The sequence below is a fragment of the Onychomys torridus genome, chromosome 5 (genome assembly GCF_903995425.1).
Source record: "Onychomys torridus chromosome 5, mOncTor1.1, whole genome shotgun sequence".
Taxonomy (NCBI): Eukaryota; Metazoa; Chordata; class Mammalia; order Rodentia; family Cricetidae; genus Onychomys; species Onychomys torridus.
The window spans coordinates 132,658,468-132,680,975 of record NC_050447.1 but is presented as its reverse complement, the minus strand read 5'-3'; the positions used below and the strand labels follow the sequence as shown (position 1 = coordinate 132,680,975).

The following is a 22,508-nucleotide window of genomic DNA, read 5'->3' as shown; positions in this document are numbered from 1 at the left end:
TTTTTGTTGGTTGTATCTCATAATAATAGGTATTATTAATATTTTTTCTTGTTTTTTTTTTTTTTTTCAAGACAGGGTTTCTCTTTGTAGCCCTTGCTGTCCTGGAGCTCACTTGGTTGACCATGCTGGCCTTGAATACAGAGATCCTCCTACGTCTCCCTCCCAAGTACTTGTATTAAAGGCATGTGCCACCACCGCCTGGCCCTCATAGTTCTTTAAAAACAACAAACAGCCCATTGTTCTATTGTGTTTATTGAAGGGTCTGTGTAATGTTTAAAATATGTCACGTTCTGGATTGGGTGACTGTATGTATAGGCCTTGGCTACAGGTATGTCTTTTATGTGTACTTACAGCTTGCCTACATTTACTTTTTACGATTGGATGTCAGAATATTCCTTCCATTGCTGTTTCATGCTGCAGTGTCCATTCTTCCTACCTGAACCTGTTATCTGATTGGGCACTGTAAAGTGAAGACTGCTAGTGCAAGAGAGAGCTCACTGCCCCTGTTCTTCTGGAAGACTTGCGTTTGGTTCCCAGCACCCATGCCAGTCTTCAGAGACTCTGACCCCTCCTCTGGCTTCTGTGCATATCTGCACTGCACACATAGAGCATATAGTCACATAGATACACATACTTATATATAAAACAATTAAAAATTTAGTGACCATTGGGGTTGGAGAGGTAGCTCAGCTTGAGATTAAGAGTGAGTGTGGCTTGCTCCTTTTTTTTTTTTTATTTAAGATTTATCTATTTTTTATGTATATGGTATTCTGTCTGCATGTATGCCTGCAGTTCAGAAGAGGGCACCAGATCTCATTACAGATGGTTGTGAGCCACCATTTGGTTGCTGGGAATTGAACTCAGGACCTCTGTAAGAACAGCCAGTGCTCTTAAACCCTGAGCCATCTCTCTAGCTCATGTGACTTGCTCTTGAAGAGGTCCTGAGTTTGGTTCCCAGCACCCATGTTGGCCAGCTCAGCACCTTCTGTAACTCTAGCTCCAGAGAATCCAATGCCATCTTTTAGCCTCTGTAGGCACTGTATTAAACTGCCCATACTACTCCATGCACATAATTAAAAATAATAAAAATAAATATTTAAGAACACATCTTCTTAAAGTTTTAGCTACGAAAAATTTGTAAAGATGAACATGTCAACATGAAGTATTTGAGCTTTATTCTTATAATATTTTATTATATTATTTTTAATTATACGTATATGTGCATGCATGCAGGTACTGTTGGAGGCCAGAGGCGATCCACATGGAGCTGGAGTTACGGGTAGTTGTAAGCTGGGAACCAAACTCTGGTCCTCTGTAATACCAGTATCTACTCTTAACTGCTGATCCATCACTCCAACCTTCAGATTTTATTTTTCAACAAAGAGGGTGCAGAGTATTTGGACCTTTTCTTTTTGTTGTTTTCTTAATAAAGGTCAAAGTGATGGAAAGTGGTGGTGGGCACCTGTTTTAGCATGTGGGAGACTCACGACAGGAAGATAGCTAGTTGGAGGCTAGCCTGGGACATTGGGAAAGCCTCTGTCTAAGGAAATAAATAAATAAATAGGCCAGAATATTTGGGGAGATTACTTGTACGTGTAATTATTAGTATTTAGTATTTGGTGGCCCTGCATTATGTAAATATCATGTACAGTCCTAACGTAACTGGTAAAATGTAACAAAATAAAATGTTTGTGTCATAGCTGGGGAAATCCACTTAACATAGTAAGTGTAGTGCAGTGGGCTGTGGAGGCAGATGAGCCTGGAGGTGAATTTCGCCCAACCACTCACTGGCTCCACAGTCCAGAGTTAGTTACTTACCCTGTCATTCTTCTCTTTTCTGGGTATAGAGATAGTTATTGTCTTCATTATAAATTACAAGGATTTAATGAGATGAGACCTAGGATCACAAATGTGTCTGAATATAATATTTTGTTTAGTTTAGCAATGTGGGAACTTGGGTGTGGATGAGCTCTAGAATATACTAAAGTGTATGATGTATACACACAGCACTCTTTTTTTTTTAATGGTTCTGGAGATTGAACCCATGGCTTTGTATATAGTAGGCAAGTGTTGTACTTGTGAGCTGTATTCTAAGACCTGTTTTTTATTTATATGTCATTTCTCCTTTAATATGTAAAGTTCATGATTTATCTTTGGTGTACTTTAGTATAAGGACCATGACCTTCCTATGTAATAGCTACATGATTCTGTTGTGTCCATGTTACCCCGTTAAATATAAAATGTTCATAGGAGAAACAGAACACTTCAAAATTATATTTGAGTTGACATGTAGGGCAGTGGTACTAGAGGGACTGCCCAGCCAGTCCTGGGTTCAGAGTACAGCGCCACAAGTCAACCAATGAAATGTGGTGTTACAGTGGAACACAGGGTATTTCCAGATGTTTCCATCATAGACTAATAGGCCTAAAACTTCTGAGAAAGGAGTGTAGTTATCTAAATTATCCTGTTACTCCTTTTTCCCTGTGTTATTTCAATTAGTGTATATGTGTATGTGTGTGTGTCTGTGTATCTGTATATACATGTGTTGCTGCTATGGCATGCTGTGGTGTTCAGAAGACAACTCTGGGGAGCTGGTCCTTGCCTCCCGCCTTGTTGAGGCATGGCCTTTCTTGTTGATCTTGCTGCTGTCCTCTTGGCTAGCTTGCCAGCAAGCCTCTGGCCAATTCTCCAGTCTTCACCCCCCTTTGTGCTGTAGGAGAGCTGAAGTTACGATGCACACCACTGGTAGAGGTTTTGTGTGTGTTCCAGGAGTGAAGTTGAGGGTTAGGCTTATACTGCCTGTGCTTTGAGGTACTGAGGCCTCTCCCTTGCCCTCTGCTTGCCTTTTTATTTTCTTTAAATTTTTTCCATTTATTTTTTGTTTATTTGTTTGTTTATTTATTTATTTGTGTGTGTGTGTGTGTGGTCAGGGAACAACTTGTAGGAATAGGCCTCTGCTTCCACAGTGTGGGTTCTGGGATTTTAACTCAGGTAACTGGGCTTATCAGTGAGTGCCTTTACCTGGTAATCCATCTGGCTGTGCCTTTTTTTTTCATTTATTTTCCATACTGAGTGCTGTAGTAGGAATCTTAAAAGTTCTTATTAATAAAACTCAAACCTGAGGGCAGTTATTGGGGTGATTGCTGGAAGATCAGAGACACAGAACAAGCCACAGTTTTCTCACCTTACCAGTTCCTCAGCTGGTCTTGTTTCCTCAGGCTGGAAGCTTCTGAATCCTCATCCCAATGGCTCTCAGCTGAACTGTGCTCAAAAGCCTGAATGCTTAACCAGCCGAATGCTTTACTCACTACATGCTTTTTTCTCCCTTAATTCCTGGTCCTCACGCCTTTTTCTTTCTGCCCCCACTCCCTGGGATTAAAGGCGTGGGTCACCATGCTTAGCTGTTTCTAAAGTGGCCTTGAACTCAGAGACCTGCCTAGTTCTGCCTCCCAAGTGCTGGGATTATACCACCACTGCCCAACTTCTGTTATGGTTTACTCTTCCCATTTTCTAGCCACCATTTCTGGCTCTGTTCTAGTGGCTGTCTGTTCTCTGACCCCAGATATGTTTATTTCGGGGAACACACAATATTTCAGGGAACACAATATCCACCACAGAGTGCAGTTTCCCCTCCCTCCTCTCCTCCTGTTCCCTTCCCCCTACTCCTATCTACACCCCCCCCCCCCCATCCATTCCTCCTCTGTCTGTGTTCAGAAAAGGGCAGGCCTCCCCTGGAAGTCAACAAAGCATGGCACATCAAGTTGAGGCAGGATCAAGCTCCTCCCCCTGCATCAAAGCTGGGCAAGGCAACCCAGCATGGGGAATAGATTCCAAAGAGCCAGCTCATGCACCAGAGACAGGTCGTGATCCCACTGCTAGGAGCCCCACAAACAGACCAAGCCACACAACTGTCACACACACCCATGCAAGATCCTTAGCTGTTGGTCCAGCGTCTGAGCTCCCATGAGCTCAAGTCAGCTGTGTCTGTGCCACCACCCCCTCAACCCTGTCATGACCTTGAACCCCAGTGTTTGGCTGTGGATCTCTGCATCTGCTTCCATCAGTTACTGGATAAAGACTCTCTGAAGACAGTTAGGGTAGTCACCAGTCTGATTACAGGAGAAGGCCAGTTCAGGAACACTCTACACTAGTCTTATCTAGGTCATCCTTGTGGATTCCAGGGAATTTCCCTTGCAACAGTGTTTCTCCCTAACCCCCCCCCCCCCCAGTCATTGCCCCCAATCAAGATATCACTTTCATTACTCTCTCCTTCCATCCTGCCTCTAACCCACTCAACCCAATCTTTAACCAAACAAGTGAAAGAACTGTGTGACAGGAACTTTAAGTCTTTAAAGAACAAAATTGGAGAAGATATCAAAAAATGGAAAGATCTCCCATGCTCATGGATTGGTAGGATTAACATAGTAAAAATGGCAATCTTACCAAAAGCAATCTACAGATTCAATATGATCCCTATTAAAATTCCAACACAATTCTTCACAGACCTCAAAAGAACAATACTCAACTTCATATGGAAAAACAAAAAACCCAGGATAGTTAAAATAATCCTGTATAATAAAGGAACTCTTGTAGGTATCACCATCCCTGACTTCAAGCTCTACTATAGAGCTATATTAGTAAAAACAGCTTGGTATTGGTATAAAAACAGACAGATAGATCAGTGGAATCAAATAGAAGACCCTGATGTAAATCCACACACCTATGAGCACTTGATTTTTGACAAGGTAACCAAAATTATACAATGGAAAAAAGAAAGTGTCTTCAACAAATGGTTATGGCATAACTAGATGCTGGCATATAGAAAAATGCAAATAGATCTGTATCTTTCACCCAGCACAAAACTTAAGTCCAAGTGGATCAAAGACCTCAACATAAATCCAGTTACACTGAACCTGATAGAAGAGAAAGTGGGAAGTACTTGAATGAATTAGCACAGGAGACAACTTCCTGAATATAACACCAGTAGCACAGACACTGAGAACAACAATTAATAAATGGGACCTCTTGAAACTGAAAAGCTTCTGTAAGGCATTGGACACTGTCTATAAGCAAACAGCAGCCTACAGAATGGGCAAAGATCTTCACCAATCCTACATCTGACAGAGGGCTGATCTCCAAATATATAAAGATCTCAAGAAACTAGACATCACAATACCAAATAATCCAATTTAAAAATGGGTTACAGAGCTAAACAGAGAATTCTCAATAGAGGAATCTCAGATGGCCAAGATACACTTAGAGAATTGTTCAATATCCTTAGCCATTAGGGAAATGCAAATCAAAACAACTCTGAGATTCCATCTTACACCTGTCAGAATGGCTAAGATCAAAAACACTGATGACAGCTTATGTTAGAGAGGATGTGGAGCAAGAACACTCCTCCACTGCTGGTGGGAATGTAAACTTGTACAGCCACTTTGGAAATCAGTATGGCAGTTTCTCAGAAAATTGGGAATCAGTCTATCTCAAGACCCAGCTAGCTATACCAGTCTTGGGCATATACCCAAAGTATGCTTACTCACAATACCACAAGGACATTTGCTCAACTATATTCATAGCTGTGTTATTTGTAATAGCCAGAACCTGGAAACAACCTAGATGCCTCTCAACTAAAGAACAGATAAAGAAAATGTGGTACATTTACATAATAGAGTATTACTCGGTAGTAAAAAACAATGACATCATGAAATTTTCAGGCAAATGGATGGAACTAGAAAAAATCATCCTGAGTGAGGTAATCCAGACCCAGAAAGACAAACATGGTATGTACTCACTCGTAAGTGGATGTGAATTGTAAAGGATAACCATGCTACAATCCTCAGCCCCAGAGAAGCTAAATAACAAGGAGGCCCAAAGAAGGATACATGGATCTCCCTGGGAAGCAGAAATAGAAGAGATCTCCTGGGTAAACTGGGGATGGGGAGTAGGGGATATGCAGGGATGGGAACAGGAGGGATCTGCTTGTATTTTTAAAAGAACTTCTAAAAAAGTTTATATTTATTTTAAACCATCCAATAGCCAAACATTAATGTCCTTATTGTCTTTTTTTTTTTTTTTTTTAGAAATCTGACCTTTTCTACCCTAGTTAACAACAGCATCTGAACTTTCTATTATTCTTCCTTCTTAAGTAATACCCTATTTAAAAGGGGAAGGGGTCAGAGGAAACTGATGTCTGCAGCCTGAAGCTTCCCTTTAGGATTTTTTTTTTCCCCTTTTCTGGTTTTATGTTTAAACTGTTAGTCCAGAAGGCAGGCAATCCAGAAAGTGATAGCTATGTTCTCCAGTGTCCTTGTGGATTTGTCTTCCCTCCTACAAGGAGAGCAGTCAGGTTGATTTAGGGCCCACCTCATGTTGAAGGTCATTGTGCTAACTCCATCAGTATCTAAACAAACTGTTTTTTCCTCATTGCTTGTGGGCTACCCTTTGTGTCCTTGTTTTATTCTTCTGGGTGGAAAATATAAAACTGGAAAACTCTAGGAGAAAGTATAAATATTTTGAAAGTAAGAAACTAATCAGTTAACCCAGTATGAATCATTCATTTAAAATATTTAAGAATTTTTGTAACTTTCATAAATTCATATTATCATGTAAATTTAGTAGTTAGGATTCTTTTTAGAAATTAATACTGGCTATCAGTGTCATAGAGTTTCAGAGTTTTATGCTGAACTTTATAGTAAGGTATAAGTTACATTATTATATATTATAATAATATATAATGTTTTCAAGATGATTGGAGTTGATAATTTCTTTAATGCAGCTGTGGAGTCAGCTCAGTACCACTGGTGTTGGAGAGAACTGTGTTCCTGGTTCAGCTTTCCAACATGAAGAATAATCATCAACAAAAATTGTTAGTTTTAGACTAAAAACTTTCAGAAGCACTTTTACGTGGTTCAAGCATGTTGTAAACAGCTGCCAGTTGCGGGGAAGACTTTCTCAAGAATTTTAGTTTTGCACGAAGAGTTAGCTAGAGGGGTTGCAGAGATGGCTTAGTGGCTAGCATGCGCTCCCTGCTTTTGAAGAGGTTCAGGTCTAATTCCCAGCACCCATGTCCAGAGGTTCACAACTGCCTGTAACTCCAGCTTCAGGGAATCTGCTTCCCTTTTCTGGCCTCTGAAGACACATGCATATACATGCACACACATGCACACCCCCCCCCCCCAGTCTCAAAGAGTTAGCTAAATATGAGAGAATGGAAGTCAATAAGTAGTTGTGTTCATTGCACTATGTTAGTTTCCCAGGCTGAATTGGTGGCTGGAATGACAGGCATTTACTGTCTCACAGTTCAAGAGCCTGGAAGTACCATCTCGGTTTCTCAGCAGGATGTTCTCTTCTGAAACCTTGGCGAGAGCTTTCCTCCTGCCTTCTAACTAGTTTTGATGGTTTGTTGACAAGTTTTCAGCAGTCCTTGGCAGTTGTAGCTTTGTGTCTTCTGCTTTCATCCTCAGTAGATGGTGTTCTCCATGTGTGCTTATCTTACATGGAGGACAGCAGTCAAGCTGTCGTAAGAGCCCACCTACCTGCAGCATGACTTCATCTTAACTGATTATGTCTTCACTGACCCTGTTTCCTGAATAAGGTTAGATGCTGAGGTTAGACATGTGGAATGCAGTTCATCTTAAGTTCATTGCATGTGTTCATGTTTGGTGCAAATTCTGGTCTTTTGTCAGCATGTAGTCAGCTGTCTTCATTTTGCCTTGTTCCTTGAAATGTCTTTCATTTGAAATGACTTCTCTCTGTGCACTTGTATCTGAGGTTGGTATTTTAAGTGGTCATGATAGTATCTGTAGTAAAAAGTTTGATAGAGAGAATGTTATATTGAAAACGCAAGAAAGCCGGTCGGTGGTGGTGCATGCCTTTAATCCCAGCACTTGGGAGGCAGTGCCAGGTGAATCTCTGTGAGTTCAAGGCCAGCCTGGACTACAGAGTGAGATCCAGGACAGGCACAAAACTACAAAGAGAAAACCCTGTCTTGAACCCCTCTTCTCCCCCCCCCCAAAAAAAAGAAGAAAATGCAAGAAATGCACAGTGGCATCTACTCCTTCACGTAAAAGATGCATCTCATTAAATGGGTCTTGGAGCTTTTATTGTTAAATGCTCAAAGGAATATATGTTTTGTTTCACTTTTCCCCCCTGCTACCAGGGATTGAACCCAGGGCCTTGTATGTGAAGGTCAGGTGCTCTACCACGGATCTGTACCCTCCAGCAGTATTACCACTGTGTAGTAGAGGGATTTATAACATAAGAGTTAGACGAGGTGCCACAGAGGGACAGAGTTACTAGTTCTCTTTGATTTCACCCTGTGGTATGACACACATGTCTGACAGCATACTGTCCGTCCTCAGGAAGTGTACAGCTTGAGAACAATTGATACATGCAGGTGTGCTTCATCCTTTTAGACAGAGTTTTGAGTGTTTATGTCTACAGGTTCACAGATTGCTTTGGTTACTTTTAAGGTTATAAGAACACATGAACTGTGAGAACAAACATGTTTTAGTTCATGTTACTGTAGTTATACTCTATATAATGTGACTATATAACGCAACTTCACAGAGTGGGAATTTCCAGCATTCCAGGAGGCTGCCAGGCTTGCAGACCATCATGTTTTTAAGCCCTGGGGTCTTCTTACAGAATCTCCTTGTATTTCTCCATTCTAGAAAGAGGACTGCAGTGTATCCTCTGTTTTTGAGGGTAAGATGGTGCTGGTGGGTGAACCTCTGTATAATCTCCTATAAGAATCACTGACATCTAGCCCCAACACATCAGATTAGAACCCTTTCTAGCAGACAGGCTCTATGTATGGGCTTCATTAATACATGACTTGCTTTTAGGCATTGCCTGCACAGCAGCAGACAGTCTTCTTTAGTTCCAAGATGTGTCTCTGTTCTGTCTTCCAGATAGACTTGTCTTAGACTTGTCCACCACAGCAAGACTGCAGATGAGTGACATGCAGATCCCACTGAATGGTCCCAGCAACCTTGGTATCCCAAAGGAGAGCCTAACCTTGTGATTTAACTGTAGGTGCCCAGCAGCAGCGGCACCTCCCCATGCTAGGTGCTCTGTACCTGAGTATGTGATGTGCTCAGGGGCCTTTGCCCAAACAGAAAGTACTTTCTAGTTGACTGCTTTTGCTGCCTACCCACCCTGTATGTCCCTGCCTGCCTTTGGGAGCATTGCAGTGGCCACACAGCTGACTAGTAGTCCTTGTTGATTTCTTTAAAGGGGCACCTTTCTGATTTTGTAATTCCTTTTATCAACAAATGGCTTATGTTATTTTCCTTACAGAATTTTTTTATGTGGTTTTAAGCATACTGTAGTTTAGTTTAGATTCTATAGCTTCCATATCTGTGAACCATCCATTTCTGGTGTAGTTGTGAATGATTGTTTCTAGGTGTAACTGTGAGTCAGTATTCATCCATTGCAGAACTTCTGATTGCTTACACTCTGTGCATCTTCTTCATCTGGTCACTGCCTTTCCTTTACCACAACACATGGACCTGCCACTTCATCACTGGAGTTTTAATTTCTTACATATTTTTTCATAGGTGTGTACATTCTATTATGTAATATAGATTATAAAATCTGTTGAAGTGATGCATGTTTAATTTCTATCCATGAAGGAGTGTGTAGTAGGCATTCAACAAATGCTTAATGGTGAGTGAAATGCTTAATCTTGATATACACATATTTTTAGTGAAAATTTTAGTTGTTAACATCTTACAAGGAGATATTATACTATGTAGGCTTATATTTTTGGAGTTGAAACTGAGGGACATTTCCCCCTTAGTAATCCACTTTTTATAAACCATTTGATTTACAGGCTCCCTGCAGTGGTAGGTAATGTGTCTTTATGGCTGATTATTGGCAGCTGATATCACTATGTGTAACTGAGTATGTTCAAGAAAATGTATGTACCTTCAACTTTTAGGGCACTTTCCATGTCCTGTGAAGGGGTAATAATTAGGTTTGCTTCTAACTTGCAGTTTACAGTTATCCCTTATGTCTAAGGATTCTAGCACATGGCACTGAAAAACTGTTATGTAAGAAAGTTAGAGATGCCTGTAGACTCTGTAGGTCTGTATTAGACCATTACAACTTCTTGTTATTTAATTCTTTTGTAACCAGGGCCCCTGAATCTTCCCTTTCGCTGCTTGTGTTCTCTCAAAAGGTCAAATGCAGATACTGTAATTGTTTTCATTTATCTAATTTCTGACATAAAGACGTAGACAATGTTAATCCTATTAAAATTTTACAAGTACTTTGAGTATTTTAATCTTGTTATCTAATTTTGAACTGAGGGAAGGGATGCACACAAGTGAAACAGCAAATAATCAGTGCTGTTGCAAGAGGAAATGCATTTTGGAATGGATAATAGACAAGATAATATTTGACAAGATTGCATGCATTTATTGTAGATTCATTTCACTAGTTTTGTTGTTGTTTGTGTTTTCTTGTTGTGTTGACAGGGTTGCTTTAGACACTCTTGCTGCATTGCTAAAATCAAGTAAGTTTTTAAATACTAGAAATAATAGTAAATAAAATACTCTAAATATATATCTATGTTCAAGAAGCTAGAAATTAGATTTAGTGTATAGAGTTAAACTAGTTTCTTGTAGTCAAAGTTATAGATATCATATTAGATTCATTTCTCAGAAAAGTGATGCTTATATTGACATTTACTTATTTTCTTTTAATGGCAAGGCTTTATGCTTATGTCACTGTTAGAAATATGAAAATGATATGCTTGAATAAATTATCCAAACGGATGGAATAAACTCTAGCTCAATAAGCATATCATTATAATGCATATCAGCTTCATATAACATAAATTAACACAGTGACTTTTATTAGAAATTTTGTTTTTACTATAAGTTCAAGTTTATACCAGTTTAAAAACTGCTATGATATAAATTTATGGCAGTGATAAATCTGTCTGCACGGAGCTCACTCTGTCTTCAGAGCTGAAGCACGGGAGGAGATGTGTCTTCTGATGCTGTTGGAGAGCAAGTGCTACTACATGTGTTAAGGGTTTTCTCGCCAACAGGCTCAGCATGTCTTTGAAACATTTTCATAGCATTTTCCCATATGATCAGTTGCTTAATTAAAATTTAATCTTGACATTTAGTCTTAACATTTCTGTTGATGGCTTTTATATGCTCCCTTTCTCAGTACATAGCAGGCAATTGGTCAGAAACTATTGTCAGGGGTGGGGCCACCTTGTGTACTAAGTTTTCATGGCTATATATTTTTAATAGTAACATGATTAATTAAAAGTGTGATCTTGCTGGCACAGTGGCAAGCACCTGTTATCCCAGTAGGTGGGAGGCAGAGGCAGGGGGATTGATGGCAGGTTCAAGGCTAACTTGATCTACATAGTGAGTTTCAGGTCAGTCATGGCTACATAGTAAGATCCTGTCTTAAAAAAAAAAAGAGTAAAATTAAGTTTAAAAATACGTTTTTTGTTGTTTATCAGAATTCTCATTTACACTTTCACCCTTGGGATGGAATGGATGAGTCTTAGTGGGGTAACTACTTTTATCTGTGATGTGATAAACTAGATCAGGGTCATTCGTGATGAAGCAAAGCATCTGATGAGTACTTTGTATTTAATATCTCTTCAAATTACACTACACAACATAGAACACTTAATAATGCATGAGAGTATCTAGTAGCAGGCTGCATAGTTTGAAGTGGACCAGAGCATTTTGGAGCATCCTCTCTTATATTAATACTTGCTTATTGTGGGGCAGCCACTTACATTAGAGGATAAATTTTTTCTCTGAAATAAATGTGGTAAGGGAAGTGTGTATAGTATAGGAGTAATGAGTATAACCAGAGTGTTTACCCCAGGGCCCTTACTGGGTCGCACATCAGATGATGCAGCTTAATGGAAAACTTGAGGTTTTGTGCTTTGAGAGGGAAGGACAGACGGACTCCCAGCGAGTTTTGTACCCTGAGTTTATAAATAAAACCCTTTTATTTATTTGTTTTAATTGTGCTCGGTACACATTGTAGGTATCTTTCATCATTTTTTAAGGGCCAGTTCAGCACTTATATTTGAATGATAATGAATTCCTTGTTTGGCATTTCATTTTAAAATATAAACATTTCCTCTAAGTATCATTTAGACTGTTGTAGATACAGCAGAAACAAAGTTGTAAATACTGCCGTGACCATAAAATTTTTAACTAAGTCTTATTCATAGCTACTAAAGGCTTGTGCATTTCAGGTGGTGTAAACAAAAGTGTGTATTCACTTTAAATACTTTTTTGTTGTTCTTGTTGGTTTTGAGACAGTGTCTGATCTGTCCCAGGCTGGCCTGAATTTGTGATGTAGAAAAGGTTAACTTTGAACTTCTGGTCTTCCTGCCCCCACTTCCTGAGTGCTGAGATTACAGGTGTACACCAGCTTTCCCAGTTTATGTGGTGCTGGGGGCTGAACCCCAGGACTTTGTGCCTGATAGGCAAGCACTCTATCAACTGAGTTAGATCCCTAGCCTAAAATACAAGAATATTTTTTTGGTCAAAGCAAGCAATTGAACTGATAATATAAATAGCAACAGCCTCGCAGAAAACTAGCTATTGTAGATAACAGTAGAGGGTCTTTTTTGTTTGGCTTTATTTTTCTCTCTTGTCTTGAGACAAGGTCTTATAGTAGCACAGGCGGGCAAACCTGTTTCCACCACCCAGGTGCTAATATCAGGCATGTATTACACATCCAGTTTACAATAGAGCTTTTAAAAATACTCTAAGAAAACCACCTCCTCTGATGAGCACCTCTCTAATGTCAGAGTTATAATTCTGAAAGAGAATAACTCTGTATCTTAGTGTTATGATTTAGTGTACTTGAGCATGTGTAGAAACTAATGATCCTTCTAGGCAGTTAAAGTCAGTACCATCTTAGGGTCCATAACATAAGCCAAGGTTGCCTAGTGGGTAAATTTGAGGTTAAGAAGAGATTAGACTTTGTAACTAAGCAACCACAGATAGGTTGGTTCCCACTTCTCTGCTCTTGCAGTGCTCATAGACTCTGTTGTTGCAGTGGCATTGCATGGATGCCGTTGTAGTAGATGTATTCTTTTGGGTAGTAATCTTAAGTGGAAGGAAGTCAGTTCAAATTTATGGGTTTCTTATAGTTGTATTCCATTAAAATTTTGACCAATTTCTGAAAACCTATAGTTTTTTTTTTATGTTAAGATTTTAGTAACCAGAAAGAACTATTTCCTAATCATATACTATTTCTTACCTTTTATACAAAACAAATTGTATTTTAAATTTTGTGGGTTTTTTTTTTTTTTGGTTTTTCGAGACAGGGGTTCTCTGTGTAGCTTTGCGCCTTTCCTGGGACTCAGTTAGTATCCTAAGCTGGCCTCGAACTCACAGAGATCCACTTGGCTCTGCCTCCCAAGTGCTGGGATTAAAGGCGTGTGCCACCACCGCCCTGCTAAATTTTGTGTTTTAAGGAGTGGATATCTGCACAATTGTAGAATAACTAGAACAGTTAATTCCACTGGGAAGATAAATTTTGTAAGTAATAAGAGCTACAATCCAGTGGGGTTAATTTTAATGGGAGCACAGAGTTTGTAATGAAAATAAGCAAGAGTGACAATTGCTTTTAACAAGTCATGTTTGTAGCTAGTCAGTAAAGGCATTATGCTTCTGTCTTATGAAAAGGCCTATATATTATAAGTTTCAAAATAGATGGTGTAACATTGAAAAATAATTATAGACCTTGTTTTAGTAAACACACTCCTTTTTCTGTTGTGGTCTTTGCCTTTACCTCGTGGGTGCTGGGATTCCAGGTGTGCACCACCAAGCCCAGCTAGGAAAGATAGTTCAGTTGTAAGTCATGATCAAATAATTAGGCAAGAATGTGTCTAGAAACTGTAATGATTTCTGGTACTTGCCATAATTATTTTGTTAGAGAATTATTAAATATGTGGTTGTTCTATTTCAAAGGCTGGGAATTTATCACAATACTGACATTCTACTTTCTGTTTGCTTCATTTTAAACCTTTCTTCTGTCATTTATAAAATAACCTTTCCCAATTTTCTCTTGTTAAAGAAACAAATGCCAAGAGAGCCGTAGACAGAGGATATGTTCAAGTACTTTTAACAATTTATGTAGATTGGCACCGCCATGATAATCGGCATAGAAACATGCTCATTCGGAAAGGAATTTTACAGAGCTTAAAAAGTGTCACAAACATCAAGTTGGGAAGAAAAGCATTCATTGATGCGAACGGGATGAAAATTCTGTATAACACTTCACAAGTAAGCTACTTGGCTTTCATGATTCTGCTTAGGTACTAATGATATTCTTTTGGTTCTTAAGAAAAATGAATTAATATGCAAGTACTCAGGAAAGTGTACATATATTTTAAAATTTTGTAAAACCAATAATCCCAATTGATTTTCATGTGACCTCAGAGATGATTGGAGAGAGTAGTAGCAAGTGCTTACAAACCGTGTACACAGCGGAAGGGGTTCTGTATAGCTGTGTTGTATGGGTGACTAGATTGACTTAGTTTTGTATGCTCCCACAAGGTATCTGAGGATTCTCTAGCTGGTGGAGCAGTTCTGCTGTAAACATTGGGAATGTCTTCCTGCTGGATAGGGCTGTGGCCATGGCCATTTTCCAATAGAGAGAGAGATGGAAACTACAAGTAGCCTGCTAGCTCTGCTAGGTATCTTACCTGCACACATCCCTGACTGCATGCCAGTGACCCTGTAGGAGACTGTCACTAGAGGAGGTGGAGGTACTGTCCTTTGAAATGACCAGACACTTGTTCAAGTTGCATTCTCTTGGTTTTCCACACAATAAACAACCTTTCTGCATGATAGTGGTTAAGGTATCTAAACACTTGACGTGTTTATTCTGAGTGTTTCCATTCTTCTAGAACAATCCTATATACCTATTTTTACTATCTGGATATACACAGTAATAGGTATTTGATGTATGATGATGAACTAGGTAGTTTAACATTTTTTGAACCTTAATTTGTGTGTTTAACAAGTCAGTTGTGTGTTGAAGATTGTGTAGAGTGCCCAAGGACCACTGAGAGGGAAGTTGTCACTGACACTGTTGTTAAACTGGCCAACCAGCCAGACTCTAGGAGTTGAGTGGAGTCTGCTCCCACTGTTGCCTTACAAGCTGCATAGCTCTTTTGCAGGAGACAAAGGACCTGGTTTTGAGAGGCGTTTTATTTCTTACACCTTGGTTCTCAGTACTTCTTATTCTTCTTCATGCCCTAGACCAAGTATCTGAGTGACCACTTGGTGATTTTCATTGTCCAAGATAAGTTGTAACACGAATTTTAAAAGGTCTTATGATAAAAAACCCACAACCAGAGATATTGGAGTAAATGCTGAAAGATCAGAGAGACAAAGGAACAAGTCACAGCCACTTCTCACCTCACCTACTCCATGAATCCTCTGTTTGAATGTCTCTGTGTCCTCACCTGAAAGACTCCAGCCAAAAATCCGCCTCCAGCTGAAAGGGACACTTCTGCTGAAAATGAAAAGCCTTTAGTTCTGTCGCCTGATGCCTTATATACCTTTCTCCGTCCAGCCATCTTAGTGCTGGGATTAAAGGTGTGTGCCACCACTGCCTGGCTCTGTTTCTCTCCTAGAATGAGTCAATCTTATGTAGTCTAGGGTGGCTTTGAACTCAAGAGATCCAGACAGATCTTTTCTTCCTGAGTGCTGGGATTAAAGGTGTGTGCCACCGCTGCGTGGCCTCTATGTTTAATCTAGTGGCTTGTTCTGTCCTCTGATCTTCAGGTAAATTTTATTAGGTCACACAATACATCACTACAGTAATTACTAAATTTTGCCTAGTGAACATTTAAGGAAAAAAATCCTACTGAACCAGTCACATGTGACTCCTGAGTATAGATACTTCTGGAGAGTAAAGCCATTTTATAACTGTATTTTGTTATGGTATTTGTGTGATATTTGTAGCTAGGCAATCATTATTATGTTACATTTTGAATATAGTGGTGTTGAGCTGTTCACTGACTCACATATCCTTGTTTGAACAGGAATGCTTGGCGGTCAGGACTCTTGATCCTCTTGTCAACACCTCTAGTCTGATAATGAGGAAGTGTTTCCCTAAAAACCGCTTGCCGCTCCCAACCATTAAAAGTTCTTTCCACTTCCAGTTGCCAGTGATCCCTATAACTGGACCTGTGGCTCAGCTCTACAGCTTACCCCCTGAAGGTAGGGACCTTAGGCTGCTATGGGACTCTGTTGACACTGTGATTTTAAAGTTGTGTCTGATTCCTCAACAAAAGGCCTTAGTGTGAGCATGATAAATCCTCACATTTACTTTAGTCAATAAGCATTTCTTTAGATGTAAGAAACTGAAATCTAATACATCCATACATTGCATGTATGTCAAAGTGAGTTGTGAAAACACACAGGAAATTAGTCAATAATCAGTGTAAGTTTTCAGAGTGTAAGATGGTGACATCAGATGTTTAGGTCATTCATTACATTTAGGATGACTTGTGTAGCTTTAAAAGAATTTATTGCATACGATGATGATGATGATGATGATGAGGGTGTGTATGTGTAGTGTGTGTGCCTCATGCATTTATGATCATGCTACAGTGAGCATGTGAAGGTCAGAGGACAACCTTCAGAAGTTGGTTCTTTCCTTTTACCACATGGGTCCCAGGGACCAAACTTATAACATCAGGCTTGCTGGCAGTCCCACTGCGTCCCATCGCTGGCCTGATTTTTCCTCATATAATAAAAACCTAATCACCAAAATTAGCAAGAATTGAACAAATCACTTACTTGGAAGAAGAGTGAAATTATTTGAGGTAGACTGTTTTTCATTTTTAGTGTAACACTGTAGATATGTAGTAAGGAAGAATTTAAACTTTCCAGTGTGGTTTTTGTTTTTGGTGGTATACTAAAATAGTATTCTACTAAAATGGAAAAGAGAAGTAGTCATGGAAGGTAGGGTCAAAAGGGCCAAGAGAACAAGCACCCTGTCCCTGACTAGACCTGAGACCTGTGCCAAAGGAAAAAAACCCTGATCCTGACTTGACCTCAGGACCAGGGCTTGAAATTGCACCAATCCCTGAGCTTGCCCCAGAGTCAGGCTGAAGATTCTCACCTATCCCCAAACACAGAATCCCACCAATCCCTGAAGTCCCTGAGCACAAAATGCCACCAATCCCTGAGCTTGCCCCGGAATCACACCACAAAAATCCACTGATCTCAAGCCACTCTGGAAAGCTCCTTCCCAGATGAAGTCCTACATAAGGCCTGTACCTTGTTCAATTTGTTGGTGTTGCTCACCTGAGGCAGCCACCCTCCTGGATTCTTCCTTCCTAATAAATCTCTTGAGTTAGGTTTGTTTTGGTATGACATTTTTGCCAGAGTGGAGCTCAGATGTAGAGAACTGTAACACTTTTGCAGGGGAAGCTTTCCCCTAACAGAGCAGAGTTGTTACACTCCCAGGATCTGAGCAGAGCAGAGAGAGAGCAAAGAGAGCAGACAGCAGAGAACTTCACTGGGCAAACCCTTCTCCCCTGCTGGAGCAGAGCTGTTATACTTGCATTGGGGAAACTTTGCTCTTGAGCAGAGCTATAAGCTGCTATGTTTATGGTATGGTGACTTTCTGGTATTCCTTGGCTCCTGACTACCAGGATACCTTTCTATCCAAGCTGCAATGCTTACATGGATAATTATATCTTTGAAAAATTAAAAATTTTTTTTTTATTATTTACAAAATACTTGAAATGTTTTAAAAGGTTTCAAGTAATCATTAGTTTTTAATCCTTAATATGGATTTATTAAATAGGTATATTATTGATTTTTAAAAAAATATTGAATTATCTAAACACAGATTTAGTTGGCATAAAATGCCAAAATGAATCATTTAGAAACATCTTTCAAAAGTCAGGCTGGTGAAGTAGCTTGTAGGTAATGGCATGTTATACCAAGCCTGATGAATTGAGTTCAATCCTCAGGACCCACATGGTGGAAGAAGGTGGACTCTGGCAAGTTATCCCCTGACCTCTACAGGTGTAGGTGTAGGTGTGTGTGTGTGTGTGTGTGTGTGTGTGTGTATGTGCTAAAATTTAAAAAAAAATACAAAGTTTTAAAGTCAACAATATTGAGTCTAGAAAGTTCTGAGTAAGATAGCTAAGTGAAATAGTTTTCTAATTCCTTCTTTCTGTTCTTTTGAAATTTCACACAGGCTTTGAAAGTGAGGACATTTGTAGGGATTCTGACAGGCAGGCAAGAGGAAACTTTATGAAGCAGTTATACTGCTGTGGTAGAGACAGGCTGACGACCAGCACAGTTTTCTTCCTCTCCAGTGTAGTGTCTTTGCCTCCAGTGACGTCACTAGCATTTAATTTGGAGTTTTGGAAATTTTTCTTCCTCTCTCTAAATATAGGAATATGGAGGTGTGCTCTGTAGGTGTTAAATGGTGGTTATGGCTGGTGGAAGGCTGGGGAAGCTCTTCTATGATGCAACAGGAAGTAACAACAGGGAGGAAGTAGAATACATTCTCCTAGTGATGCTTAGTCAGAGTCCAGATTAAGGGATAGTGAAAGTTCACCTGCAGTGTAGTGAATTCATCAGGCATGGGAAAAAATAAGAAAGGTGATATTTCCCTGTGGGATTCTTTTCTGTATTTTTCTCAGATTTGACAAATCACTAAACTAGAAATGTGTTTAGTTGTTAACTCACAAGCCTTCATTCAAATGGGATGGGAAGGTTCTGGTAGACTTCTTGGCCCAAGGAGGATGTCCTTATTCTGTTTTCCATTACTTTCTAGTGTGTCAGAATTATATTTTAGCCTTCCTTAGCTAACATGTGAGCTCCTCGGGGATAGGTCTGGAGTGTTTCTTGGCCATCATATCAAAAAATTCTCTACTTTTGGATGATAGATGAATGTTATCAATTTAGTCCATTTGCCAACTACCTGACTACCAACTACCATGGAACTAGAGCTCCATCTCACAAGACTTGCACGTTAGATACCTGCTGTATGCCCAGGCCTCCTCTCTTTTGGGGTGACTATAAAGTTGTTAGGGAGTTTTCACAACACTGTGTCTGTATTGATAATTTGCTAGATATAGATTTGTGCTAGGACAGCTCACATCAGCCAGGAACACTCTGTGTACATTGTTTGTTATAAAGGAGACAACGCAGGTACAGTCAGAGGGAAGTGCAGCATAGGATCCATGTTCTCTGCAAGCACATCCTCCTCCTAACATCTTGATGTGTTCACTAGCCCAGAAGCTCTCTGAGCCATATCCTTTAGAAAGTTTATGGAAGTTTCATAAAATAGGCATGATCAATTAAACCATTGATTGTTGATGACTAATTAGTTTGCAGGTCCCCTTTTCCTCCTCAGAGGCTGAGAAACCAGGTTGAAATTCCCAGTCCTTTGTTTAATCATGTCTCTAGCTTCCATCTTGAAGCTACTACCTAGGGTCTTCTCATTAGAACAGAAGACATTCCTGCCACCCAAGAAATCCCAGGGGATTTGGCAACTGTCATGACCCAGGGACAAAATGGAATAGATCTCTATCACAGCAGTACAGTTTTATCCCCTATTTTCTCTTTAGCATCCTTTAAATTGTATGACGATCCTAAGGGTACATTTATTATTTGCTGAGTGGGTAGAGCTAGACTCAGGACTTGCCTTCTTGATTACTAAGTGCCAAAAGATAGTGAAGTACCATCTATGAAGAGCTGAAGGGAAACTGATCTGAGGTTTCTAAACCTTCACTAGCTTCCATCACGAAGGTGGTGTGTTCTTAGATATGTGGGTGTGGAGCTGTATATCTTATGTGCCCTTCCTTAAGTGATGAAGTATTGATCCAGCCAGTCAAGTGATGAATTCAGATGTTGAGAATGCAGAGAACCTCACAGAAGAACAGTTGTATTAAATGCTAGAACTTGCCCACTCTGTAATACCTAATAGTCGCTGCATTATTATTATAACAACCAGTTTTGGTACAAGGCTCATAATGTTACCATAAGCAGAGCCTTGTACATGAACAAATAAATTTCATGTTGGTAGATTTCCCAGTATAATTCTTGCATTTCTAAAATGGTACTTGAAGAAATGTACATTTTCATTTGTAACATACTCAACAAGAGGTGTTCACCTTGGCCCCATTGGTCCATAGGACCACACAGGCTGACATCAGAGACTGCCCCTGTGTCATTCTGGGTAAAACTTTGGGGGGGCTTTGTTTTTCTTGAATGAACCCACCACTGGTATGTAAATGCAGTGGAATTTCAGCGATGAATAACAAACCTTTGAGAGATCTGACTGTGAAACATGAACAAGCATGTAAGCTTCGATAGTAAATCTAAAGAAAGAAAATACTAAAGGCTGCTGTGGTAGGGCCTTTAATACTCTGTGTTTGATGCTGGCCAGGTCTACACAGTGTTTTCTGGGCCAGATAGACCTACACAATGAGATACTGTCTCAAACAAAAAGTCAAAAGCAACAACAAAATTGTATTAAAAGATCAGGACTCTTTCATTGGTGAAAGAGCAGATACTTACTGGAGACTTAAAGAAGTTGTTTAGACAGCTTGACAGGAAACCAGCAAATGGGTATAAGAAGCGTTGTTCACACAGAGGATAGACCCAGAAGGAGACGAGTGTGAGACAGGACAGCTAAGGCGTTTCATCCACGATAGATCACACATGTGCTGCAGGACAGGGTGAAGTCAGACCTGTGATCAGTGAAGAAATCAGTAGATGAGTCGATGTGCCCCTGAGTACCTGGCAGGTTAAATAGAGGAGACTGTGGAAATCAGAATCATGCTACAGAGAACACTCCCCCCCCCCCCCCCCCCCCCCCCCCCCCGACAGGGTTTCTCTGTGTAGTTTTGGTTCCTTTCCTGGAACTCACTGTGTAGCCCAGTCTGGCCTCGAACTCACAGAGATCCACCTACCTCTGCCTCCCAAGTGCTGGGATTCAAGGTGTGCACCACCACAGCCCGGCCAGAGAACACTCTTAATAATACATTTGAATATATAATTGAAATAGCATTTTAGGGACATATAATTGATTAAAACTGACTAGAATAATAAAAAACCTGAAATGGAGTATGTAGTCAAGTTTGTTTGGTGATATCAACTGTTGATGACATCATAGATTTGTTCTCTCAACTTTCAAGGAATTTTCCCATGCTTTATTTTCCAGAGCATAGAAAAAAAAGAAAAGTTTAGAAGCTAGCATGATGGTAAAAGCAAAACCTGGTAAGGATTACTAGAAACAATACACAGCTAAATCTCACTAATCAAAACAAATGTACAAATTCTAAAGATGAGCAGATTGAACTGGGCAGTGTTTATTTGTACAGGACATTCTGATTATTTTTAAGAAATGAAGTTCACTGTAATATTAAAATGGGTGAAATTTATTATTAGTAGGTCAAAAGATGGAAACCAGTTATTTCAGTAAATACCATGAAGAGATTCCAGATAAAATTTATTAAGGAAATTGGCATTTATTTTGAACAGTGTTACAAACTTTTATCTATACTATACCTCAGAAATAGTAATGAGATATTAAAAGATATATCTCAAATCATGTAGCTAAGTCAGTAAGATAGAAAAAGAAAGGACTTACCCATTGAGAAGGCTAGATGGATGAGTTGTGGAGGATATCATTACAGTGTTACCTAGGAAACCATGACAAACAAATAGTTTAATAGCACCAAGTACAAGGAAAATGAATAAAATATGGTTGTTTTCCTAATCTGTGTCTGAATGTTTATAGAATCAAGCCTTTATACACACTGCACATCACATACCTAAATGCCTAAAACAATGTATCTGTATACACAGATATATCCACACCTGTAGGCTAGCCTTAGAGATCTAACACATACCACACATAGAGGGGAAGTGGACCGCACTTATAGGCATAGTGAAAACAGTTCCTTTGTTTATAGTTTCTAAGTCCTTTTCCTTTAATGGTGGTATCCAAGGGATGCCCTGTATTTGCCTTATTAGCTATCAAAGAGATATGTAGAAGTGTTGCCTGCATTGCTGTGGTTAATATATACAAGAAAGCAGATGACAGCTTTGATTTATAGCCAGTGGTTTTGATTGTATGCTGAAGGTATAGTTAATTCTTAGCAATGCTGTAAGAAAGTGTCAGATGTTCTGAAGCTGTATGATGCTTTACATTTGGAGCATGTACTTAAAGGAAAATACTTGGAACATTTGGCCTCAAAAATATTTTTTTTTCTCCATTTCTAAACTCTGATTTCCCACACTATTTAATCATATATTTTTTTCTGTTTGTAATAGGTTTTTGTTGAATTTAGTGCATTTTTTTCCTGAAGAATGTTTTGGGTTGAAAGCACCATTACTCTGTGAGCAGTCTGGTGCTTTTTCTCGTGTCTCCCCATAGTTACGCTCCATGTCCTTTTACATGGAACTCCCTGAGTGTTTCTTCAAGCTGTTTTCTTTCATTCCCTTAGTCTTGCA

At 39.5% G+C, this 22,508-nt stretch overlaps 1 protein-coding gene across 10 annotated transcripts in view; it reads left to right on the top strand.

Annotated features, from left to right (window-relative positions):
* Nucleotides 1-22,508, top strand: part of Agtpbp1 (ATP/GTP binding protein 1) — a 157,053-nt gene that overhangs the window by 42,333 nt on the left and 92,212 nt on the right. For all 10 annotated transcript variants that reach the window (XR_004944945.1, XM_036186843.1, XM_036186842.1 and 7 more), the window contains 3 exons: nucleotides 10,485-10,522; nucleotides 14,083-14,291; nucleotides 16,061-16,238. Coding sequence is in view for 9 of the 10 variants with exons in the window: in XM_036186843.1 (XP_036042736.1) it covers nucleotides 10,485-10,522; nucleotides 14,083-14,291; nucleotides 16,061-16,238 (425 nt within the window). In the remaining variant the exon portion in view is untranslated. The remainder of the gene's footprint in view (nucleotides 1-10,484; nucleotides 10,523-14,082; nucleotides 14,292-16,060; nucleotides 16,239-22,508) is intronic.